Source organism: Mycetomoellerius zeteki, unplaced genomic scaffold, assembly GCF_001594055.1.
Source record: "Mycetomoellerius zeteki isolate Tzet28-1 unplaced genomic scaffold, Tzet1.0 scaffold25, whole genome shotgun sequence".
Lineage (NCBI taxonomy): Eukaryota > Metazoa > Arthropoda > Insecta > Hymenoptera > Formicidae > Mycetomoellerius > Mycetomoellerius zeteki.
In genome coordinates, this window is record NW_017257227.1 from 3,056,553 (window position 1) to 3,083,267 (window position 26,715).

The 26,715-nt window shown below is 34.9% G+C and overlaps 2 protein-coding genes across 4 annotated transcripts in view; both read right to left on the bottom strand.

Annotated features, from left to right (window-relative positions):
* Window positions 1-263: 263 nt before the first annotated feature.
* LOC108723821 (gephyrin) lies at window positions 264-11,705 on the bottom strand. 3 transcript variants are annotated; one of them, XM_018449827.1, is made up of 22 exons: window positions 10,711-11,055; window positions 10,400-10,497; window positions 10,134-10,309; window positions 9,838-10,053; window positions 9,271-9,446; window positions 9,034-9,107; window positions 8,623-8,964; window positions 7,971-8,372; window positions 7,792-7,896; window positions 7,658-7,706; window positions 7,016-7,079; window positions 6,839-6,944; window positions 6,556-6,752; window positions 3,281-3,608; window positions 2,986-3,196; window positions 2,633-2,917; window positions 2,504-2,570; window positions 2,327-2,441; window positions 1,303-1,578; window positions 876-1,015; window positions 610-797; window positions 264-534 (listed from the first exon to the last, which is right to left on the bottom strand). In XM_018449827.1, exons 1-22 carry the CDS (start codon window positions 10,840-10,842, stop codon window positions 277-279), a joined length of 4,005 nt encoding a protein of 1,334 aa, XP_018305329.1. In that variant the 5' UTR covers window positions 10,843-11,055; the 3' UTR covers window positions 264-276. The 3 variants fall into 3 exon arrangements, with proteins under 3 accessions (XP_018305329.1, XP_018305328.1, XP_018305327.1); XM_018449825.1 differs by lacking the exons at window positions 264-534; window positions 610-797; window positions 876-1,015; ... (4 more) ...; window positions 2,986-3,196; window positions 3,281-3,608 and adding exons at window positions 5,800-6,271; window positions 11,644-11,705 and having other exon boundaries at window positions 6,489-6,752; window positions 10,711-10,917; XM_018449826.1 differs by lacking the exons at window positions 6,556-6,752; window positions 6,839-6,944; window positions 7,016-7,079; ... (8 more) ...; window positions 10,400-10,497; window positions 10,711-11,055 and adding exons at window positions 3,870-3,926; window positions 4,038-4,201.
* Window positions 11,706-16,498: 4,793 nt separating this feature from the next.
* The window catches only part of LOC108723824 (serine/threonine-protein kinase minibrain), a 31,986-nt gene continuing 21,769 nt past the window's right edge, over window positions 16,499-26,715 (bottom strand). Inside the window, exons 2-7 of the mRNA XM_018449831.1 lie at window positions 22,787-22,955; window positions 22,359-22,526; window positions 21,990-22,276; window positions 21,728-21,895; window positions 21,169-21,571; window positions 16,499-18,847 (exon numbers count right to left, since the gene is read on the bottom strand). Coding sequence (XP_018305333.1) covers window positions 18,372-18,847; window positions 21,169-21,571; window positions 21,728-21,895; window positions 21,990-22,276; window positions 22,359-22,526; window positions 22,787-22,955 — 1,671 coding nt within the window. The 3' untranslated portion in view covers window positions 16,499-18,371. The remainder of the gene's footprint in view (window positions 18,848-21,168; window positions 21,572-21,727; window positions 21,896-21,989; window positions 22,277-22,358; window positions 22,527-22,786; window positions 22,956-26,715) is intronic.

Genomic DNA, 26,715 nt, shown 5'->3' on the forward strand with positions numbered 1-26,715 from the left:
ATTTATTCTACATATCTTTATTATTCTACACATTCTTTACATATTTTTATTCAGAAAAAAATTTGAATATTAAAAATTATTATGTATTAAATATGATATAAAAAAGCTTTCATAAAAAATTTCATAGCTTAGTAGCATATAATGAAAATTAATGAGAATAGACATGATTTTCATGAAAAGTTTATTATGTGGAAAATAGAAAGCTATAAAGAGTATAATATAAAAATAATTTTCTAATAATATTACACAATAAATATGTGCATTAAATGTATATTTCTAATTAATCCAAATTCTTTTTAATGGAGATTTAAGACTAATAAGCCTCGCTGGTACAACATCACCCTCATTCAACACCTGCTTGTCCGCAGTTCTTTCTGGCAGCATTAGAAGCGCATTAGCATCGTTACAGTTAAGTAACTTGCTACTGATTTGATTTCCCGTACTGTAAGCCATTGGAAGTGTTTCTTTATCGTTCCATCTCAAGATTGCTCTTGCGTATTCGGGACGCGGATCCAAATTGTACGACGACATTAACTATGATATAAGAACAACGTTTTTATGAATCATGCGCATTTACACTATTTTGCAAAATATCGAAACCTTACAAACCTTAGCTTGCATTATGATTGGTTCTGAATCATTAAAGTGTAGCTCATTCACAAGGGGTAAGAGGAATAAATGTGCGGTAACAAGAGCAGACACTGGATTTCCCGGCAGGCACAGGATAAATTTTTTTTTACCTAAGATTGTGCACGTTGCAAATGTCGTTGGCTTTCCTGGCTTCATATTTACGCGTCCTAAAAAAAAAAAAAACATATTTTGATACTATATAAGAAACATGTATTAATATAGAGATGATTAAAAAAAGAAGGTACCGAAATGTATAGTAGCCTTAAAAATGGTCTCTAAAATAGGCTTCAATAGATCTCTATCGCCCATTGATACAGACCCTGTTGTCACAAGTACATCTACTTTTCCTAAAGCTATGTTGATTTTGTTTATCATGTCCATCGTGCTATAAGACGGTTATATTAATAATGAGATTATGCTAATTCTTTATTTATAATTAACTATATTAATACATTAAAAAGGTATTGAAACATACATATGATCCATATTGACACCTTACTTTTATCTATAAACGCAAGTATTTAGCATATATATATATATATATATATACATACACAATTTATATTCATGTTATATATACTGTAGAATCTCAAAAATAAACAAACATATTTATATAAAAGTGAGATATAAATACGAATTATTGTGTACTAGAAATAATAAATGTTGACATACTTATCAGTTACAATTCCGAAATCCAAGGAATCGAAACCATTTTCTTTTAATAATGAGATTAGACTTATTCTGTTGCTATCATAGACCTGCCCTGGTTTTAAAGGCTCTCCAGGTTGTTGTAACTCATCTCCAGTTGACAATATACCTATACGTGGAAGTAAAGTAACTGCAACGTGTTTGTAGCCACAGGCCGCTAGTAGTCCTACTTCCACCGGCCCAATTCTTGTGAACGGATTTAACACTGAGCTTCCCTTTTTTATATCGCATCCAATAGGTCTTCAATAACATAAATAAATAAATAAATTTCTATGGTCAAGAATAAAATAAAACCTATTTTGACAAAACTTATAGGATGTAAAACCTTAAGCATGTACTAGCTAATATAGTCCCAGCAAAAACTTGCAATTAGAACTGTATTAATATTTATACTTTTCATATAAAACTAAATATCAAAATTATGTACATCTGAAATAGTTATTTAAACAACATTATTATTTATTTAACAATTCTTTTTATAGCTTACTTACTACATTTATTATTTTTTGTTATTGTTATATATTTTAATTTAAAAACTAATGATAAAAATTTCAATTTTATTACATAAGTACTTTAAATAATGAAGATTATTTATTGCAATTCACAAATTAGTCACTAGTTGTTCTGTAAATAAATAAAATTTACTCTATTATATTCTTTTTATTTACCAAACAACAAATCTGTAAATCACAATAAAACTTTACATAAACAATCTTGATTATTTAAAATGCTTATATAAAGAAATCAAAACTGTCATTTTTCAAAGAAGCATTATAACAATAAAAAAAAATGAATGCAGTAAATAAATTATAAAAATGTATTGTTAAATAAATGAATATGACATATGCACACAACTGTTTGATATACGTTTTGATTTATACGTATACAATTTTAGTATTTATTTTTATTTAGAAAGTATAAATATTAATGCATTTCCAATTTCAAACCTTTTACAAGGATTGTATAGATACATCTTTAAGCCTCGTACCTAATATCTTGTCCTTTTTTCGGTTCAATCATTATCTCAATTTCTTCTTCCTCTATCCCATCAGAACTCTTTGACACTAGCTTTGTATCCTCAACTTGTACAACAGCTGTTGCTTCTGCAATTAGAAAGAAAATGTAAATTCTTTATCGTAAGTAAATTGTAGCTACAACTATTTACCATCAGGAATGGGCGCTCCAGTATTCACCCGTACACAAGTGCCAGATTTAAGAGACACCAAAGTGGGCTGAAAAAATTTTTTTTAATTATTCTCTTGCATCGTGTTGAGCGTCTGCTATTGCAACTTACTGCAGTTCCTGCTTTCACACCACACAATACTGTTCTTTTGCCTTTTCCATCACTTGTTAACACCGCATATCCGTCCTTCATGGAAGCTCTGAATGGTGGCAAATCACAATTGGAACATATGCCCTCTTCTGATAATATCCTACCATAAGCCTCTTTCAGATTCACGATTTCCACCTTTATATCCTTTGTACTACTCTCAAAGCGTATTATGCGCAGTGCTTCCGCCACAGATATCATAGGAAATGAGGATTCTCTAAGGCGTGTTGTCACATTCTCGAAACTCATCTAGAATATATAATCTAATTGTATTATACCATTTTGTAAAATCATTATTTTTGATAAAAAAATCTCACTGGATTTTCTGTATAAGAAACATGATGCAAACAAGTCCCAATATTATGTTGCAAAATGTTATGTGTATCTTTAACTTTTGCTTTATTATCCAAAATTAAATCTACTGCATGCGGAATTACAGGTGCGATTGCAGTCAAGCACTCTATTGCAGCCTTGTGAGAACCGGGCAAATTAATAATCAGTGTCTTATAACGTATTCCGGATATAGCTCTGAAAACATATTAAAAGTTGTACTTTAAAGTTGTACTTGTAACTTTAAAGAGATTACAGAACAGAAAAAAGAAATGACTTTACCGAGAAAGTATCGCCATTGGAGTTATTTTTAGGCTCGACATTAACATATTTAAAGACAGTCCAGGAGTTTCTTTATGGATAACTCTTTTAGTTGCCTCAGGCGTAACATCTCTCTCGGAAAATCCAGTGCCGCCAGTGGTCAGAATAACATCAGCTATATTTTGATCACTCCATTGGATTAAATATTTCATTATTGATACTTCAACATCCTGCACAATAGCAGTGCTAGAAATCTCTCCTTGAAATGTATTTTCTGCATTGTTGATAAATTCTCTTAATCCAGGTCCACTTTCATCTATTTTCTCACCACTAGCACAAGTATCACTCACTAAAACATTATAAAAGATCATTAAAATTACTTCATTATTAAAAATACTTCTTATAGGAAGGCTTATTGTATTATGTTCTATAATCTATTGTACAAGATTATTAATTAAAGATATGAAAACATAATCATATTTAATCATATTTAATTTTCAAACGTATACACGACTAAAATATTTTGTAATCTTTCAAATTTTTATAATTATAAGCTACAAATATTTTATATATTCCACGTAAATATCAGAAATATATTATAGCACATTACCGGTTAAAATTGCAAATCTTATTGGTGCCATTTTAGTTTCCTTTAATAGTCTTTTGACTAAATAATTTATAAGTAAACAATTCAGTGATTAGATTATGCAAAATATGTACATATACGCTCTATTTAATCAAACACCAGCAGATGCAAAACTACTAATCGTCGACTAACAGGATTGATGTAAATGATGGCTTCTGCACACTGGACCGACTGGACGCGGAAACGCTTACCGCGTGGCAAAATACGATGCGGTAACCAATAAGCTTACAGCTTCCAACATGTTCGTTGGTTACCGCGTTGCATTTTGCCACGCGGCAACGTTTCCGCATCCAGCGTGCAGGAGCCATGACGTTGCAATATTTTATTCTGCTCCTTGTAGCTGCACTATATTACTTTCTGCACTTAAAATGAAATAGATGATATGATTAGACATTGGAGAGAAAAAAAGGAAAGATCAACAATACGAGAGTCGAGACGTTCAGCTACAAGCAAGATATCTCTCTCTCAGTAGTCCCAGTACAGTACCAGTCAAAAGTTTGCGGATTTTTACACGGATCACTCGTCATCCGTAAGTATACTGGATAATATCTGGAAGGCGCACATACTTGGTAGATAAAGAATTGCAAAGACAATAGAAGCAGTTATTTTTATTGTACGGCTAATAAATTATGTTGCTAAATGTTTTATTGAGCTTATAATTTAAAATTAATTAGAAGATTTTTTTGCAGGGTTGTTATGTTTTAAACAAAATGTTTAAAACGGCTTGTTTAAAACATGTTTAAAACACTGGGCATTGTTTAAAACACTTTTATTTTAAACAATTTTAAACTATTGTTTAAAACTGTTTAAAAACACCATAATTAAAATATGTGATTTGGAAAAGAAACTGTAAAAAATAACCAAAAATTGTATATTGCAAAAAACTTTTTTATTTATGTACATGTACTATGTTATTATTTATGTACATATATTATAAACATATACACTGAAAAAAGAGTTTGGTGATAGCTACCAAATTGGTGAAATAATGCTAATTAAATGTTTGGTTAATATAACCAAAAGAAACTACTTTAATTGAACACGAATATTGACAATTGAGACTGAAACTGCACTGAAAGAAGAGTTTGGTAAATATTTAGTAAATATTTCCAAACGATATTATCAACGGTAATACTAAATATACTTACTAAAAATATGTACTAAATATACTTAAAAAAAACTAAAAAAATACTTACTAAATATACGTAAAAGTAAACTTATGTTTGGTTATATTAACCAAACATTTAATTAACATTATTTCAGCAAACATTTGGTAGCTATCGCCAAACTTTTCTTTCAGTGCAGTTTCAGTCTCAATTCAAAAATAATAATAAATAAAAATAACTAATTGTTTCAGTTATTTATTATTCTTAATGATGAAAGATTTAAATATTCACACAATATTTTTTACTTGTTTAAGCAACAAAAAACATTTTAAACAAAAAAAAACATGTTTTTTTCTTGTTTAAAACATGTTTTCTTTTGTTGCTTAAAAAACACAAAATAAATCAGAAAACATTGTTCCAAATAAAAAGTTTTTTGTTTAAAATAAAAAAAACATGTTTTTTTAACAACCCTGCTTTTTTGGCATTCAAACATGTTCTAAGTTCTGACAATATTAGATTCTTTCATTTTATTTTCATTTTCTAGATTTAAGTTTCTTATTTTTTTTTCTCTAACGTTCAAATAAACATTTATCTTGTTCAATCACCGACCTCTAAGCGCAACATATATTCTTGCTTTCATATATTTATTTTACGACGGATTTAATAAAATGACTTGGTTATATTATACATAAAGGTGTAAGATTATATCGTATTCCTTGATCTTTTATCTTTAATAATATAAGATAATGCATATGATAAGAGGTACAGAAGATAGTCATTTTGCCCTGCTGTGAAATAAACATCTTTATTATTGAAGAATTATATTTAACAATAAGAGAGATACATAGTAAAAAGAGTGCACTCAATTACTAGAATATAAGAATTATTCTTATCCTTGCATATGAAATAAAAGTTGTAGACATGATTTTTGCGAAACATTATGAGCTATTTTCACCGCAATTTTTCTAATTCTTACATAAGCATTAAGAATTAATCGGCGCAAGCAAAACGATAATTATATGAATACCTCCATTTATTTTATAATATTGTAAAGATTAAATCACGCTATATATAATTCAAGACGCATTTTAAAACAATCTTGGCAGGTCTGTACTTTTCCCTCGTCATGCGATTCTTTTGGACATTAACAGTGATTTAAGGAAGGAATGCAATTGAACGGGAAATATTCAAAATATCGGTTTCAAATTATTTGGATGGAAGAGTAAGCGTGTGTCCTGAAGTCAATAGTCGACTAGGCCTCTGTAATAACGTAAAATGGCATAGGTTTTTTTTTAGCAGCATATAAAATGTACATTGTTATATTTAGTTGCACCGAATCAGCATTGATCTCCGCTTAATCAGCTTCTCTGTGTTAATAATTAGTACTAATAGAGACAATCGCTAATGTCCAGTAAATATGAATTATCGGTGCAACTCGGTAATCGCAATTGTAGGCGTCAGATTCGGAGGATTTTACCGATTGCTCCTCGGACTCAATGAACGAAGTGGTGAATCTCTGTATCTCCTACGCGACTCTGTTCTACTCCGATCGCGATCATCGCGTCGATCTCTCTCCCTGTCCCTGTCTCTCTCCCTATCCCGCTCGCGATCACCATCCGTGTCTCGCCTATCGCGACGTACGGTATGATGCCTTGGACTACGGCTCGGACTTGGTGTACGAGACACAGAAGACCGCGTGTCAGAACTATGACCTTCGTAACGATGTCTTCGTTCCCTCTGTCTAAAAAGTGAAACAGCATTCACGTCACTATTTAAGTTGAACTTAAAAAGTTATGCTGTGTGTCACAATTCATAAAAATTATTTACTTTCTACGGAGTTTCAAAGACATTTCTCGAATCTCGTCTTCTCGATCTTGTCTCTGCTGCTCCATCTTCTCGATTCTCAACTGCTCAGCCTTCTTGTCAGCTTTATCTAAAAGAATTCATTTTATATTTGCCTTTTATGACACATAATACCCCTTATTCTTTCAAACATTAACTTACACTGCCTGTTTAATAGGGCTTGCATTTTCTTCTTAAGCCGCTCCTGAGGTGTAATTTTCAACGACTGAAAAATAAACGAACTCTTAAAGGTTTATAGAGAAAGAGCTAGAGAAGAATCGGTATTTGTAGCATAATTTAAAAGTCTAACGTACATACAATAATATGCATTAATATATTATTACCAATTACAGGATATAACTGAATATATATATATATATATATATATAGATGACAAAGAATTTATTTCCTTTATTGAATGATTAATAAAACGTAATTATGAACAATGAAAAAAGGTAATAACAAGCCAATCAATTGGACATGGATTGGTCCCAGCAAGTTATTTTAAAATAAAATAATAATATAACAATTCACGTGAAAATTTTCACATTTTTTTGTGGCTCTAACAGTATATTAAAATTCTGTTTTAGAATGAATTAAAAATAAAATAAATAAATGCAGAATACGACATTGATATATCAGTAATGTGATATAATAAAAACAAAACGCGCTTGTTGAAGTTCTTCATTCAGATGAAAGACATTTAGACATTATACTTATATAGATAAGATACTTATATAAGTATGTTCTGTCTTTATTCTCTGTGCGTTAAGTGACTAAGAAAGCGTTATGGTTCTTACTGACTTTGTGTCCGCCACCAGAATTTGTACTTAACCCTGCTTTTGGCTTGTTCCTGGAATATTCGGAGAAAATTAAATCCATATCATAATAATTTAAGATGCGTGACAAATTAGAATTGCTGCTCATAAAATGCTTACACGCTTGTATTTATCGGTGTCTTCGATGCTGCTGGACCGGACTTTTCTTCGTTATCGGATAATTCTAGTTCAAGACTTGACGATTTTCCACGTCGGCCATAATACCTGTACGTAAAATATATAAGTTATTCAATACGTTACAGTAATTTAATTCTTGGAAAAATCTGTGATATCTTCACCTAGGCAGTGCTGGCGTTTTATTATCATCACTTCGCGATCGTTTACAACTAGATTGACTTCTCGATCTCGATCTGGATCTTGATGGAGACTTTGATCTCGAGCGAGACTTGGATCTTGACTTCGACAACGAATAGCGTCTTTTTCGATAGCTGTCTCTAGAATGGCTCCTGTGACGCGATTTAGACCTCGATCTTGATTTTGATATGCTGCTAGAAGATGAACTCCTTGATCTCTTCAAATGCGAGCGTGATCTAGACCTCGAACGAGAAACTGAACGAGATCGAGATCGGCTGATACTTCTACAATGCGACCGTGATTTACTTCGCGTTCGTGATCGTCTGGAGCGACTTCTTGTACGGGATCTCGTATACTTCCGAGGTCTCGAGCGTGTTCGTCTAGATCTAAGATAAAATAGATTAAATACTATACAGAAGCAATGCATTTCACGGGTTATCTCCATGTCCAAATCCATTTTACATTAGCATATTAATAATGGATTTAAACATGGAGATAACCCGCGAAACGCATAGCTTCTGTACAGAAAATTCCTGTGGAAGCTTCAAAAGTAGATAAAATACTATATTACAGAGTAAAATATTAATTCATTAAGAATTATTCATTGCTTTTTCTTGTTTTTTTTTTGCAACTTACCTCATCCTAGATCCACTTCGCTTCCTATCACGTGTCCTATACGACTTAGTCCTACTAACGGAACGTGAACAGCTTCTCGATCTGGACTTTGAATTTTTTTTACTAACAGTTTTATCATTGAAAGTAGGACTATCCGATCTCCGCCGTCTGAGATACGAATAATTGACTTTTCTTGAATTCGACGAAGACACATGTGATGTGCTACCATGAGTTTCTTCTTCCCCGCCAAAGCTTGTGATGTAAGTAATCTGTCCCGTATTTACAGGTGATGTGGACCGCGATCGCGACTTGGAAGAGGATTTTCTGTAAGGATTATACTCCGGGCTTTCCCTAGCTGCATAACTAAGATAAAAGAATTTGTATAAGCGATAATGTAGAAAAATACTTTGTGAAAGTGTAATGAATTATTACCTAGGCGGACTCATAACACGGCCTATCATCTTCTTTTCTCTGAATGCACGTCTTTCTCTACGCGACCGTCGACCCTATTATATAAAACAAACATTAAAACATATTTTATATTAAATATTTATATTAATGTGATATATTTTCTGACATTAGATTATAACATATAACAATATATACTGTATATAAAATTACATATTATAAAAATATATTAGTTATTTCAATTACATTGCAAATACTTACCGAGTACATAGCTTTCTCTTCCTCTTGCTTACGGGCTTGTCGCAAGGTTTCAGCTTCTTCAAAATCTTGGGTTAAAAAGCTAAAGTAATCAGCACCTAAAAGTCCATATTTTTGAGCTACTAAATTCATCTCGTGTGCCTGAGATGGTTCTATTTGAGATACATCCACGCATATGTCTGAAAAAAGTAATATTTCCTCCATTAAAAAATCTATTTGTTCTTGTAGTATTCCAGAGCACATTAATGCATTATTGATCGAAAATGAATCAGCTCGTTTTTTATTGTCCAAACATTACAGAGTATGGTCAATCAAATGTGTAATGTTTGAAACATTCTTTGATTGGTCAATCAAATATTTTAAAGCATTTACAGTGAGATTTCGACCTCACTCATAGACTAAGGATGAGTTTATTATATATATAATAAACACTATATATATAATTTCTAATTATATATACATGATTATATATATTTTTTTCATGTGCAGGAATTTAATAGATCACTGACGTTAGTTTCTATGCAAATGTCTAATTAGAATGTGTTAAATAGTACATTAAGTAAATAATACCTAAATCTATATCGCTGTCTTCATCATCTCCCTTCTCCTCTGATATAACTGGGTCTACTGTTTTTACCGGTTCGGGTATTGGCTCTTCTGTTTCATAATTATATCCGATGGCAGCGTTATTAGCAGATTTCTTCTTATCTTTTGCAGCATCCAACTTTGTCGATGAACCAAACTGTTCTTCTAAATGTATTTGATGAAGAAACTTTTCTTCGGTTACTGAAAAAAAATCATTCAAATAAAAATATAACAGACTGGCAAGATTTTTTTGTACAATGGAGAAAAGAGAAACAATGTACCGCTTAAAAACTCATTTTGCACAATTATACGGTAGCGCTCATAATTGATATGTCTGTCTTCACTTGTCAGAGCAATATCAACGTCGATAGTGTCTACCGGTTCCGGTATCCAATCCAAATGTGCCCGAACATCAAACCGATCTATAAGATTGTCATCATTGCCTTGCCATGGCATCCTAATAATAAAATATATTATTTTCTACTAATGAACGAACTACTAATGAATGAATAATTAGCAGCTGTGTCTACTATGTTGCAGAACCCACATGTTTGCAGGACTGTCACCTGCAGCAGCTATTGCCGGATCCAAGTGTATCTTACATGGTCTACCATGTAGCTGCAGAAACTGAGTAGGATCTGATTTCTAAATGGAACACAAAAACACTTATGTATCAAAGAAATATTTCTGCTCACAATGATATTTAGAACAAAGAGGCACGAAAAGCACAATAATGAAGGTTAACCAAGAAAAAGAGGATGATACGTATCTTCCGTAAAAATAATGCGTGGTGCATTGATCCGTTTCAAAATACACGAAGGAAGAAATCCATTGCATACGTTTTTGTGCAGTACTTACGATTTTCTCGTAATAGTCTCTTCTACGTTCCGCTCTGCGACGGTAATCGACCAGCATACCGCGGATCTTCTTTTCCTGCTTGCGTGCCTCGTGCCACATTCTACCGCCGGTCTTCTTCACAGAGAAACTCATTTTCTTTTCCTCAACGCTGTAAATCAATTTTGTGCGGCTAATTCGACACAGGTGCCATTTGTCCAGTTGTAAACGCTAAAAAATTGAAGCACTAATAATTGACACGCTTTCCTCTCCCGCGAGACGGACATGTTGTCTAATGTTGCCTTGCTAAGAACCGAAATAGCGACTTCTCACGGGACTGACGGAAATCGCTTGTCTATAATCAAATCGTTCTCGTGGTGATTACTGAATCGATAATAAACTATCCAATCTTGTTATTTTATTTTTCACTATATATTATTTAATATTACATTTAATTATTGAAAATATATGAATATTTAATTAAATATTTATCAATAATAACGTATATATTCAATTTTATAAAATTCAAATTACTATATGTATATTATATCATTATAAATGATTGAATTTTCTAAAACTGATTAATTATTAATAAATATTTAATTAAATAATTTTCGATTATTTGAGATATATATATTTTATAATTTTTGTTTTAATAAATTATTTAATATTAAATTATAACAGATAATATTCAGAATATTTATTAAAATAATAATTATTTTATAAAATTCAATTTATATGTAATGATATATACATATGTACATGTTACATTATAATATATATCATCAATTATTGTATATACAATCATACAGTGTAATCGCGCAATAACACAACAATTGACGGTAGCTCTTTAATATTTGATCATATAACACTAAATTTTATAAACTTGATTGATAAACTATAATCAATATCAGCTAATTGAATATATAGTTTAATTTTTATCTCGGTTCAACTAACTCTTCATCTTTTTCTATGTTTAAGAAGTAGAAGAAAATGAAGGTGTCTTTCCTTAACACGAGAAACTCGGAAACTAGTAGTATGATTTTCTAACGTCTTATCGACGATTATTGCTATCTTTAACTAGTGACAGTAAATAGCAAGGATAATCTTAGAAAAAAATGTGACCCTCATTAGCTATCGGTGCTATCGCTACAATTATAGCTACTTCGTCGATAAGACGTTAGAAAATCTCAGACATCAGGCCATGATTCGAATTCCGACAGTGACCAGAGCGATGTGATGTTTTTCTCAAAAGCATTTTGTATTCTTCGGAATACCATTAATTAAAGACAGCTCTCCTACGTATAGAAAAATTCCCTTATTAATATTATTTAACATCATCTTTTCAAGTTTATCAGGAGGCATATAAAAGACGTTTATCGATATAAATTACTCGCCAAAAATGCGGTAATAATTGATTTAATAATGTGGTCTACATCGGCAGTTTTTTTTTCCATTTCAATAATCTGTTCGTCAAACAAGGAGAAGAATTAATGCATCCAGAAACTTTAAAGCTGCATAAATATATAAATTTTTTTTGTTCTCGCGCAAGGATGAATCGGCGCGAAAGGTGAATAGCGGAAGAAAAGGTAACAGCAGAAGGTGAAGATGCTTTTGTTTATTATTAACCTTATGTAATATCGTTTCAAATTTTCAATTACATTATTATATATAATAATAATTATAATAATCATCATAATAATGTTATGACAATGTATACACGTTAGATACAAGTTCATTTTCCTTCATCCGGTATAGAGTTTTGTTAATTATTTTTTCTCATCTTAATAAATTGGTTTTTTGTTTCTTAATTCACATTTTCCACTTTCTCTCTCTCTCTCTCTCTTTCTCTCATACATACACGCATACATTCGCATGAACATGCGTTCTTCTTTCTCTCTTTTCTTCTCGCACTTCGTCCCATTCATCCCTTACATTTTTTGTCCCGATAGGTGTATACCGAACGAGACGTCAAGATATTATCAGATATTATCACCCTTTCATGCTCGATTTTCAAAGGAGAATGCTTACGCGGTGCCTTTCAGACGCATCTCTTTCTTTCTCTCTCTCTCTCTCTCTCACTCTCTCGCTCTTTCTCTCTCTTTTTCTGTCAGTCGTATTATAGTTATATTTGTTTCTGAACACAATGCTTTTACTCATGACGTTAGGAAACTTAGGTTACTTTACTTCCGCCGCAGTAACATGTTCCAAAGATCTCGTAATTGTTTTCCGCGGGCGCGCCTCACGGGACTTTTTCAAAGGCCGCACGTGCGTCCCGCGCTAGATTTGCAAGCTAAAAATCATGGAAAGAAGTTCGAGCGAAGAACATGGAAGAAAGATTTCTCACGGCTACAGGGAGCACCGATCGATAATCTAATGAGTTACACGCGATCGAAAATTAAAAGGAATGTTAATCCTCCATTGCCCAAATTATTCGTTGACGTTTCAAAATCTTCAATGTAAATATGGATCAGTATTTCAATTATAGATTTTTTTACTTTTGAAAACAGGAGAATAGATGACTTTCTATTACAAAACTTTAAAATTAAAATAATCGGACTACTCTAAAAGCGTGAAATGTGAAAACTGAATGGTGACAAAACAAGCCGACGAGTGATTTTAAAATTACATCATTATATATAATAATAATAATAATTATAATCATAATAATGCTATGATAATGTATACATGTTAGATATAAGTTCATTTTCCTTCCTTCGGTAGAGCTTTATTAATTTTTTTTTATCTTAATATATAATAATCAGCTGGGCAACAGATGATCAAGAAAATTCGTTGAAAAATCGCTTCCGCGCTACGAACGTTTAAAAACATGCAAAGACGTCGCACACATATACATATCGATTAAGATAAATAACGATTAAAAATACAATGAGGTTCGTTATCTTCTCTCTCTAATGATCGTTCTGCAAATCAAACACTCTATAACGTTTTATGTAAAAAAAATACACATACACATATATGTGTGTGTGTATATATGCATATGTGCGTGCATGTGCATACGTAGTAATCGTTTGGAACATGAATTGCGGTTGGCTCTTATACTATTAAATGTATACATCTCTGTTGTTTGCTAATTGGCTTAAATACTTTGCATTTTGCAACAGCTGAATGGAGTGGACAAATTCATCCCGAGACGGTGGCTCTCGAACTCGAAATAAAGCGCGCATGTCGGAAAGCGAAAGGAATCCTAAGGGGAGTTCTCTCATCCTGTTCGCCGGGCTTCCTTTTTCCCAATGGGAGAGACTGTTGTACATGCATTTTTGAAACGTACTCCTCACCGCGTCCTCTTTCTCTCTCACTCTCTCTCTCTCTCTCTTTCTCTCGCGCGCAAACGAAAAAAATTTCTATCTCGCACAGCTCGTTTACCTCGCCTCGCATGTTCAATTAGCGTCTTACACGTTCACCATTTAAAATTGCTTTCTCCCGATTCGAGAATCGTACCCTACCGCGGCTACCCGTGAAAAAATTGTCCCTAAACTTGTCCTGGACGCCGGCGGTGTCCTTTAACTTCGCTGAAAAACTCACGGTCTGCCAAGGAGAAGAGCGACTGGTATAACTTTTACGCGAATCTCATTAGTGACTTTTTTGCGTTGCGTCAAGTGGAAGAAATTCCGATCGCGTTACGGAACAAGACTCGGCCGGCCTTCGGTATTTTCTCGTGCAGCACATCTTCGAAGATCAGTTTTTAAGAAGTCTATGCGGTCGATCCAGAAAGAGGAAAACGACTTCGAACATCTTGATTGATCTTCTCTTTCAACTGACGCCAGTCTAGCAAGGAGACGTTATTTGTCGTCATTTTGACGTAAAAATAAAGTTTTTAATGTCAAAACAACGACAAATAACGCCAGCTTGATACCTGGAAATAAACAGTTTTCGTAGTGTTAGTATAAGGATCACCAAACAACTACGTTGCTGCGTTAGGTCCATCTACAGGTCTTTATCTGGATTGCATAGGTCTTGGTAGAAAGTATATGTCGAGAATGCCATGCGGTTGTCGACAGCGATGGCCGTTAATTGGTACAATTGCGATTTAACTCCGGCGTTACATGTGTATTTTTATCGTCGCAGTTTGCAGCGGATAGTTTAAAAGTTACCGCGCCGGTCACGCGTTCTTTCTTGGCAGGCCATGCGTCATTAACCGGTCAATCACATTGCTACAGATAAACGATAATAATAATAATCATCCAGTTAAAATCAACAATATCGTCGAAAGGAGAACGATGCGCTTCGATGCATTATCAAACACGGCGCTGTGCCCAGAAGTCCATCGTGGGTCGGATTGCACACCTCTCTCCGACGGAGAAAGACCGGTATCGAGTATCTTCATACGAGCCATCCCGATGTAAGATATTGTTTCACCCGTAGTCATCCTGTTGACGTGTGATCGTCGTCACGCTGAAGCACAATCGGCGAAATGATTCGAGTTCTCGGACGAATAAAAAATAAGTCCGAATGTACAATGATTTCCGAATGGCGTATCTTTCTGAGAATATGGTGAACACCGTTATTTGCGGGACTAGTGAGCACAGCGTGTAACAAGATGAATTCGGAAGAGGGCACGCGACGTATATATACATATATGTTATATATAATATATATGTATAATATATAATATATACATGTAATATTATATATATATTATATATTACATACATATATTTTTTTTATATATAATATATGTATATACATCGCATATTGTCTATATTTATAGAGCGTACTGATTTTTGCCGTTCAACAAGGTATTATTTGCGAGGACGCCCAGAATTTATCATAGAAAATCCTGAACGTTCCGCCGTTTAATTTCTCTACACCTAACAAATCATATTCTGTACAACTTCAACTGCAGAAATTATCAAAAAGGTCATTGAGGTAAGGTGCGACATATCCCGTTTCTTCTTTCTTTCTTTTAGACGATTTTTCAGAGAGCTGCTCTCTTCTCTCTTTAGGTATTTTATTTATGTCATAGTGAATCTATCTATTTTAAGCATTGCTTTCGAGCTATCTAATCACAACACAGACTCATTACGACTCTTGAAATTTAATGTATCTTAAGCACCGATTGCCGTAAATCTCAATGCGATATAAAAACATTTATGATACAAGTGTCAGTGGGTTTCGTATTCCTATTTATCCGTTGGTGATTTATATATTATTAGATACTGTTAGAAAATTTGTTTTCGTTCGGTAACTTATTATAAATTCGAGTATAACAAACTTCAACATCTGAGTTGCAATATAGAATGTCTCGTGTATATCTCATTAAATCGTATCTGCAAATGTTCTTGTATTGCAGGTGTATAAAAATATACAAATCATTCGAAAGGCCGCACGAATAAAATGATTCTTAGCAGATCGAATGGCTTGTGAAACGTTAGACTTTTCTCAGCTACTCGAAAGTATCTTATATTTCTCATATATTTACAACTAATACAACAAGAATTCAAATCTAAATTTCACAGTGAGACTCGTTATTTTTCCAGAAAATATATATACATTGTAAGAATTCTCTTGGTCGTCTAATACCTTTTTTTGGCCAAGCTCTTTTGACAACAGTCGCAGTCATGCAGACGAAATTGCTTTGCCGCTGCTTTATATTTACGCATTAAAATTTTCGTACAAAAAAGATATCGTAATTAAAACGTTAAAGATGACGGTTATATTGGGAATTATACATGTAGCTTCATTTATCGGAGACTACAAAAAGACAATTAAAATTAGACGTAGAACGTCTTAAAATAATTTAATAAGTAAAGTTTAGTAAATCGGTAAATATCCGTCAACAAAAGAAAAAAAAATTTATTACACACCATTGTCCTATATATAATGTAATAAATGACATAATACAAATAAATTATTCTTTAAATCTTAGTCTCCGTTCATATCATCTTCTTTTGTATGGAAGAGTATAAAAAGCCGCAAATATATAAAATATACCTTATAAACAGACTTGGTATTTCCATATTTTGCTATCGTGATTACAGAAAAGCAACATGCATAATTCTTTAAGATTTCTTTCTCTTTACAGCATATATCATTATTATTTTCTATTAGTCATATTTTTTTTGTAACATCTGGGTGGTATAGGGATTATGGTTGCATTTTCATGGTCTGCCTTCAGGTACTATACTACACTTACAATTGGCAGTTTCTTGACAAAATATGATTGATGGTAATAAGAAAGAAATTATTAGTTTCTATTTTTGTTCGTCATCTAGTCTTACAATACATAAATGATAAAAAACAATCGCTTTTTTTAATCGAGATTTAAAATATTTGGCCGAATAAAAAAAAAGTAGAGTCTTCTATATAAATAAAGGGGCTACATTACGATTGGTGCGAATGGCATAAGCGCAGCGACCATCGGGGCAAAACGGCAAAAATCAATGACGATTGGCGTTGGAAACATGTGTATGCGAGTATGCGCGTATTGTTTATTATAAAGTATCTAAGTTCTTTGTATGATTATACCATTCTTGATCTCGATCTTACGTGTATGCTGCTTTTTAACTTTCTTATTACTGCTTTTTTAATGTATAAATATGTGTTGTTGTTAAGCCGCGCAAACCTCGTTTGTTTAAAGTCCTTGTTCAACAACAAACTGACGTTTGCAACATCCTTGTCTTCCATTAAAGTAAATAAAAGATTCGAGTTTACAATGTTTGTGTACGAGTGTGTTTTTTACCTCCTCACACTTAAAAGCTAAACCCTAAAGCTGCACTCTTATCATTCACCTAAGTGTATTGTACAAATAACTAGCAGTCGACGCGACTGTTTGCTCGCAAGTACTTGCTAAACCGTTTACATTCGTGACATTGTGTATAAAACTCTATTTGAGTACATGCTTACATTGGTAATTCTTACTTTTTCCTTCTTTTTTTACGCGGTAATAATAGTAATTATCACTTTTTCGCTCTCTAGGCCACACAGTTTGGTTGCCGAAAGTTTTCCGCTTAGCCGTTTTTGCTAAAAACTGCTAAGAGTGTCTGTGGAAATCGGGCAGGACCCGAGAGGCCAGCTGGGTTCATCCTCACTAGACCATTACTGTCTGTCCATGCTCGAAGCTTTCGTCAATCTTCCGTGTCAGACACGTATACCCACTTTCAACATAGGACCAGTCAGCTTGATAAAAAATATGAAAATTCAGCAACATAACAGAAACAGAGATTTCCTCTCACTCCTTCCTCTCTTTTTCCTTCCATCGCATTCTCTTCTACTCGTTGGATTTCTCATACAGTCGTTAACGCCGCCGAGCTTAGGATATTTTTTTTTCATTTCTATGATCTCTTGATTGACAGAGAGATTTGGGCTTTGTGACTTGTGGTTATTTCTTGGATTTTCCGGGAAATTTCGTTTGTATTTTTCAGAATTGTTCAGCCAACGTGTCCGAAAAATTTCTTGAATCCACTGCCGAAGTTGAGGCTAATCGCGACACCGTGATTTTTTTCTTCTTGTTTCCTTTTGACTCTGTAATGAGAAAGCAGCATCGAGGTACGACTTTCAAGATGTTTACATGCCATTTTTCCATTCTTTTATCGTTTTCTCGTCAATGCCACGATAACATCATTCAAGGCATGCCGTCTCCGTAAATTAGCTATTCATTTTCTTCACGGTTTTGCGTTCGCGACAAACTGTATTGTCCACCGTCAGTTGCCCCTCCTGCCACTTTAGTGGATAGCGACTGGGCTCTGTTGGACGCATACCCCGACCATTGGGCTATCTTCTCTCTCTGGATCTCGCTGGTTACCGGACGACACCGTTGACGGCTGTCTGACCATACTGTGTGTATCAGTAGCCGAGTAGCCGTAGTTGTAGAAGTTCTGCTGCTGAATCATTGGTGAGGTCATCATTGCAGGCAGATGGGGTATACCAGGAATAATTAGGCTATTGTACGATCCAAGAGAGCTCTGTATCAGGGAGCTGTCCATGGATTGCATGGACATCGGGGCGGACGCGGGCACCCCAGTGGCCGACGTTGATGGGTAGCCCGTTGTTATGGCACGCCGACTGCCCGTGTGACGGGGCGAGGACTCACAGTCCATGGGCTGGTAGCCACCACCAGGGAGACTCGATGCTTGCATCTGCTGCAGACTGCCGCCGCCGCTACTGCTGCTGCTGCCCTGTCCCGACATGGTTACCAGTCCTGGGACATCGAAAAGAAAAAAGTCAGTAGAGGAAGTAAGATAGCATTTTCTCGCGATATAGATATATATATATACACACTAATGCCATAATCATCCACGAAAACCGCTCTAGCTCTTACAATCGAATAATCACTAATATAGGAATAAAGATAAACAAAATTTCAAACGTCTACAGGGACATTTGCAGGCAATAATCTTCACCGCTACCTTTTTTTTCACGCACATTCGTAAGAGCGTGACGAAACATTCTTTAAATTTTAGATAAGTATCGAATGTTATTACTTTTTTCCCATTCCCATAAATTTATATAAGTTAATTGGACAAATATATTTGAAATGCGATTAATTACGAAATTGTTGATCTTAATTTCTACACAAAGTTTCTATGCATTTTATTTGCTGCAAAGTAGAATGATTCACCAAAATTATTCAAGTAATTATATTGAATTATTTATCGGTACATAATCGCGTAATCGATTTGCATCATAATCTTCTCTTAATTATACAGATAATAAGTTAATGTGCAATTGGGGTTTTACATTAGGCAAACTTAAGAAAGAGGGATATATAATAGTAAATGCATATATGTATATATATATATTACTGATATGGACAAGACTTATTTCACAGAAACGTTACAACTTCATGTCCCATTTACAGCATTGCACTTGTAAAGTGCACGATGCAAGCAGCTAAAGCATGCACAAAAAAACTAGAAGACAATGATGTGAGAGACTTTTCTACAAAACAGAAATTCGCTTAACACAGATGCAATACTTTTAGTTGGAATATGTTCTGCAATAATCATCCCGGACAACATTCGTGTAAAACAATTTGTCATTTTTAATCACAGCGAAAACGACACGAAAAACGATAAAAGAAAACATATTCCAGCAGTGACATGATGCTATTTTCTTTTTTCTTTTTTTGTCCTTATGTTCTAAAATATATTTATCAAAAAGGACAGTCTCGTGTTATAATGAATAATTGGCCTCACAGTAGACGTTAGTCATACATCGTGTATTAATATATCGTGTCGATAAAATAAGGAGGCACGGGCTAGCAATATCAATCCGTGTCCCAAAAGGGAATACCTTCAAGCAAGCAAAGCTTCGCGCAATACATTCGAGGCCAGGATATGATTTATTAGGGACATCGTTAGTCTTTTAGCGTGTGTAGGATTGTTTGTTAGATACAGAACTTACTTATGTTAGTAAGTAAGATTAGGGTTGGGGCCTAGGACAGGTCGTCGCCGCCCCGCGGATACGACAGTCATCGAGCCACGTATTGTCCCCCCATCATATCTACGGGCAACAACAAGTATCGTTTAGTTTGCGCAGAAAATAAAAGATACCATTAAAAAAGGGGGATTACGATTGATCGCGGAATCACAAATGTACGTATTTCAGAATAATTAACCTTTGTCAATACAGAGCAAATATATCGTCTAGATATCACCTATAATAATTATTTGATAATCACAGTTTTTAAGAAAAAAATATAACAGTTATAAAAATACATTGATTTAAGAGATTGTAAAAAAAGATGGAGAATTTCTTATTTTCTGCACAAATCAAAACCTTCCTAAACTCTCAATAGAACTGTCCGTCTTGAGTTTCTATTTATATCTACCTTATGTTCAATTACTCAAAAATAGTCAATAACAGCTCAGAGATATCATTAGCCATGATCAAATGCATCTTTTCTTTTTTAAATCGTTCGTAAAAACGATTTCAAACGTTGGTAATTCCTGTAAGCTCTCAAGTAATCTATTGTAGCCTGAACAGAACATGTGAATGCAATTATAAATATTAAAACCTGCCTCTTAATTATTACATTTATAAAAAACTATCTATATAGATAGTGAATAATGAAAAAAAGTCATGACTTTTTTTTCTATAACGGCACCCATTTGCTGAGAAGACCGATTCAGAGGAAACTATGGATTAAATGTATCATTAGGTGAAGTAATCAAATATGATATTAATAATGAATGATGAATGAAATCAAGCGACATAGAGCCATACTTTGATAGTAAGATCATATTTCTCGCTGCAATTAATCGTTTAAGGTACAGTTATTGTGATATGATGCAAACCTGACACGTTTTCAACTTCAGTTATCGTTATTTGAATTGTGATAACCGTGCGACACGGAATTACACGGCGTGGGCATGGATGAGACAATTCAACATTGAAAACCTGTCAGCTTTGAAGAAACTCAGATGTGAAGCACATAAATGCGTATTCGGTACTTCTCTCCTCTATGTTACACAGTGATTCGGCAAAATGAGATGACGCTAAATGGTTAATCGAACTTACCGTGATCCTGGCTCATCGACACCACTGCCGGACTCGTGCTCGCGCTATTGGCAGCAGCGACGTTCGTGTTGGTCCCCTCATCGGCTGTCCTCTTAAAGAAGTTGTGCTGAAGTGCGTAATACGGTGTTACCCGTGTCTTCGGATCGAAATCCAACATCCGTACAATTAGGTCCTTAAATTTGAGATAATCGGACATCGAATGGCCCGGTTCCCCCATTCTCCTGCCGCCGGGGCCACCGCTTTCGACACCTAAAATATCGTGTAAGCGCCTCGTGCCGGGAGGTTTGTATTTTTTACCGTCCTTAGATTTTTTCAGCACGTAAGAGCCATCCGTGGAGACTTTGTCAAAGTACTTCCGCGCTTTATGCGCTTGGTCCAGTATATGTTTCGGAAAGAGAAATTCCTTATGTTGCCAAACAGAGATCTACATTATATCGAACGTAACATACACTTTCCAATCAGACAAAACTTTTTGCCATGTGAACGTATCTTAATACGATAGCGTCTCGTACTAGTAATTAATTATCGAGAGCTATTCAAATTCAACATGGTTAGAAACAATTTGTATAATGGTCTTTACCTCGTTGGCCCCACTAAACAGAGGTTCTCCCGTATGCATTTCTACTAAAATACATCCCAGACTCCACATGTCTATCGCGAGGTCATAAGGTATTCCTAACAAGACTTCCGGAGATCTGTAGAACCTGGACTGGATATACTGATATATCTGCAAATGCAAAAAGAAAGGAAACAAGGCAAGTGAAAAGGACCGACAGATCAAAAGCGAATGTGCGCTAATTAGCGCTTTCTAAGACACCCACTCTTTGTCCAAGTTGACACGAGCTACCGAAGTCGACTATTTTTATCGCACTTCGTTTGGGATTGCACAAAAGGATGTTTTCAGGTTTCAGATCACAGTGAATGATGTTCAATTCCGGCGTAGACAGGAACAAGAGGGCAGTACACAGTTGCTGTGCAAACTTTCTTGTCAAGTTCAATGACACTCCTCGGAAATTCGTATTTCTAAGTAGGTCATATAGATTATACGATAGCAGTTCGAATACCAGACATAAGTGATTTCGCCACATAAAATGCCTCTTCAGTTTAACTGTAATCAAAAAGAGAGAAGGCGTTAGGCGTCACGTCGCGCGATATCTCTTAACTATAACACACAGTTTATACTGGCGCACCTATATAATACTTGTTATCGGTATCCGCTCTGTTCATCATTTCCAATAGCCTAACTTCGATTTGCGCTTGATTAAGAAAAGGCTTCTTGTTTTTGATGATTTTTATTGCCACTTGCGTTTGCTCTTCGTGGTCAAATGCTTTCACTACTTGGCCAAAACTGCCTTTACCTGTAAACAGAAAACGTATAAATACGTCAAATAAATAGAATAAATTCAATTCGAATAAATAAAATCAATTTGAATAAATGTATAAATATTTTGATTAAACAACAGTTGTTAAAAACAACATATTATTTATTACATATTTAAAAAATATATTCGAGAAATAAAAATTATCGATTACATCATCGGAAAACCATCGCGATATTATATTTATTTGGTAAATAACAATTAATCCGATATTGCTTGTTGTTTTCTTTTTGTCTTACCTATTAAAGAATCGATCTCGTATCGATCGAGGAACTTTTCCCCATTCTTGATGATATAATCGTGATTATCGTCGTCCCAGCCATCGTTGTAGAGTTTCCTCTCCTTCTTATGCGAGCCATCTTCCCCTTGCATCTGCTGTGCTCTCCTCTTCTTCTTCGCATAGTAAACCTGGAAAAGAAATTAACGTAATCAATCGCTATGTCTTCGACATACAACTGAAAGTTTGATAGAATTCTATGCTCGATGAATAACAGAAACATTCAAAAAAATTATCGAAAAATAAATTAAATAACTACCCAAACGTAACAACCTATCATATCGCCATTATTTCTAATGCTGGACTTTTTATCATCAATCTCTTCTCCCTTTTGTTTTTTCGAGAATGCGTGAGCGTGAATTATAAAAATTCCGCAATTATTCAAACGTTATAATATTTTTATTTATTGTTGTAATATTCATTGGGGCTATTTTATGTGACGTATCGAATCCCAAAATGGAGCTCTTCGTCAAATCGTGACTTATGTAATCCACGTATTCATCGGGGAAAGGTAACTACGCTTGGACAATTGACCAATTGGCCCAAAAGTTCGTGCGACCCGCTTATCTTTATCAATCCGCCAGACCTAGCAAACGGGGTTACATAACGAGCCACGCGGCCAGAGGTTATTATTCGCGCATGTAGGCTGCGGGTCCATGAGTTCTGCGAGATGAGGAGAGGGGGAAGGAGAGGAAAGAGAAAGAGAGAGAGAGAGACTGGCCCGATCGATCGCTTAAATTTTTCCACGATGTATAAATTGCTGAAGAAAACGTAAGAACCCGCGTTCGCCACCCTCTTCTTCTCCTTTTCCTCGCTTCCTCGATCAAACCGGTGCCGCGAATCATCCGCGTAAAAAAAAAAGCGGAATCGTATAATTCGTCGTAAATATCCTCGCGTCTACGGGACGAGAGGAAGGTGGTGGAAGAACGGCGCGCGACGCAAGAGGGTGAAAGGGACACGAGGAAGGGCGGGGGAGGAGAGGCAAAAGGGAAAAGGGCGCAGAATCCGATCTGCCGCCTCCATCCCGGGAATCGATATGCTCGCGACCACGTGAAAACCACGCCGTTGAAAAGCGATGGTCGGTCGCTTTCGCGTAAAATCCGACTCGACGCCGAGCGTGAGGACGATCGACGATCGACGGCGACAATGATGGGGCATCCCCCCGAGGATCTCTGGTCTGCCGCGAAAATTTCGCGAAAAAGCAAAGGCGAAAAACGCGGAAAAGGGGAACGGAAGCAAGGGAGGAGGATGGGCGAGAGGGCCCCCGCGGATCGAGCAGGATGGTGGTTGGCACGCCTCCACCGGGTCATCGACACGGTGATGGTCAGCGCTGTATCGGCGTCTACTAGTTACAACACTCTATTTCGGCATCGATTGTACCGTCGAAGAAGTACGAGGAGCACTCGGTTCTAACACACCGCTGCCGTCCCTGCAACGGCGGCGGCGCGGCTAATGAACTCATGCCGACACTTTCGCGTGAACGGGGAGAGGGGGAGGAAGGGGGTACCGAATCTGAGCCGCGGCCCCGGAAGCGCGGAATCACCGATGGTGCACGACAGGCGGCTTATTTTTGACTTCGACTAGTCAAGCTTGTCAAAGCTTGAGTTACAAAAGCAACTGGACAGGTACCGTCAGTTAGATTCGCCACTATGAAAACCGTGGAAAAACGCACAGAAAGAAACACTTTGCTCCGAATGTCTTGCATTGCGGTAGGAAATTTTCTTGACGCCTTATATTTGGGTATGGTACCCAATTCGATTGCTTGTACACGGAAAGAACGATTTTGCTGAAGTATCTAAAAATTTAGATACACTTCTGAAAAGAATTTCGTTGAATCATCGAAATAATTAAAAAACGTGATGAGCAATGTACAAACATTCCAGTAATCAATTTGAACGTCCTACATAAAATAATTACATATTTTGATAGCCCAACAAAACTATTTTTAGATCTGTATCTACACACAAAAAAATATTATTCTACCGTTAAGAAAAGTGATTACTCAATTTACTTTTTTCCCCTTTTCAATACATTAATGATTATATCTCCAACAAAGAATATTTTGTTCATAACAATCTTAAAATATAATTATTACAAAAATTTTTATAAAAACTCATTATTAATATTCAAAATAAAAATTTATTTTCTTTTAAAAAATATAAAATTGATTGAAGAAATGACTTTATATATAATAAGCAAATCGAATGTTTTAATTTACTAAATTTACTAGGATTCAGAATATATTTTGAATAAATATGATGTTTGTGACGAACTTATGATAGGCTTGCGGATACACGAATTTTTTAAATACTTGAAACAAGTAATTGTTGCTTGCGTACAATATAGTACATTTTCTTTGTGTAGCTAAATTTTTAAATACTTCAGCAAACCATTCATTCGATGTAATTTTCATAAAAATGAATATATAATATTATAAAAATTTTTTCAATCGAAACGCTAGATATTAAGAACATAACAAAGTATGTACCTTTATTAATGAAAGGTTATAAACAATGGAAACAGCATTGAAAAAAACCTGGTGTGCTAGAGTGACACCGATGAACAACGAAATGTAAGTATAATATGTATAACAGTTCTCATTTGAGATTTGTAAAAACTTTGCAAAAGATTAGTCGGAATTTCGCCGATGATTCCAGTAAATCTGTATTAAATACCGTCGAAAGGTTTCACGATGTTACCTCTTTGCAAGTTTCAGAAATATCAGTTATACATATTCTCTTGTTATAGGAAGAATTTAAACGGTTCCAAACATCGTACGTCTCTCGTGATTTATGTTAGTCTTCCCCGGAAAACGCAACTGATCAGTATATCACTTTCACGGTTTTTAAATAGCGCCTACTATTTTTACAGTTAGTCCACAAATACGGCTGTTTAAAATATTATTTTTGAACAAACCACATTTCATTGTTTTAATTTATAACGGTTTCTATTTCCCCCCCTCCATTTTCTTTCTCATTCTCTCTCTCTCTCTCTCTTTCTCTTTCTCTTTGGCGGATGAAGATAAACGGTGACCTCTCATGATTTTCAAATAACGTCTACCGCTTTTCGTGTTAGCCCCTGACTTGAAACGCTTAAAATACCGCTTCCGAACACAAATGGCATTTCTTCTTTTTAATTTATGGCGGTTCTCTCTGCGGGGGAGGAGGATAAAATCGGAAACCCTCACGGAGTCAGGCACAAAGCTACCCCTCTCTGCGTTCCACCACCCCCGCAGGAAAGCTCCACTCGCGCGAGCGAAACTTCCGTGTTCTTATAAAGGAATCCCGTTGTAACTCGACGCGGTTAAAACTTCAGCTGGTTGCAAGCGCGGATCTTCCTCTCTGCAGAGGAGCGCCACCGGAACATCGACCTTATTTTACGCCGGTATATGGGTTACTCGGAAATTTAATTCACGCGCGAACCTCCGATGTCACAGCACGGTATTTCCCGGCCGAATTTTTTTCATACATTGAAAAAAATAATTTCAGCTTCATCCCAGGAGCAGCGACGACGAGATCACGTGGACGAACCGGTCAATTTCGCGTTATTTCGGTGGGTATTCTATATGAGAGCAATTTTTATTAATTCATTTTTTTATAATTTATTTATTATTAATTTAATTTATGTATAGAAAGGGAAGAGAAAGTCTATCACGCATAAGAGATTACTGCCACATCGTTGCTTTAATAAATTACTGTTTTAAAATTTTCTTATTTTTTTAAAATCGTTAAATACATTCTATATCAAGTGAAAAATGGACCGAGAAATGTTTAACATGAATGAAGAGGATCATACTCAGTCAAATCATTAGTGCCTAATAATATATTGTGTAAAATTTTAACAATTTTCGATTCAAAACTATGTGTCGATTTTATTGTCGGTTTTGAAACA

Coding starts and splice junctions, on each gene's coding strand:
- LOC108723821 (XM_018449827.1), bottom strand. CDS start 10,842: ATGAGTTTCTCTGTGAAGAAGACCGGCGGTAGAATGTGGCACGAGGCA. Junction 7,897..7,970: donor AAAACGCCAGCACTGCCTAG/GTGAAGATATCA, acceptor TTTTACGTACAG/GTATTATGGCCGACGTGGAA. Junction 1,579..2,326: donor AAAAAAGGACAAGATATTAG/GTACGAGGCTTA, acceptor ATGTTATTGAAG/ACCTATTGGATGCGATATAA.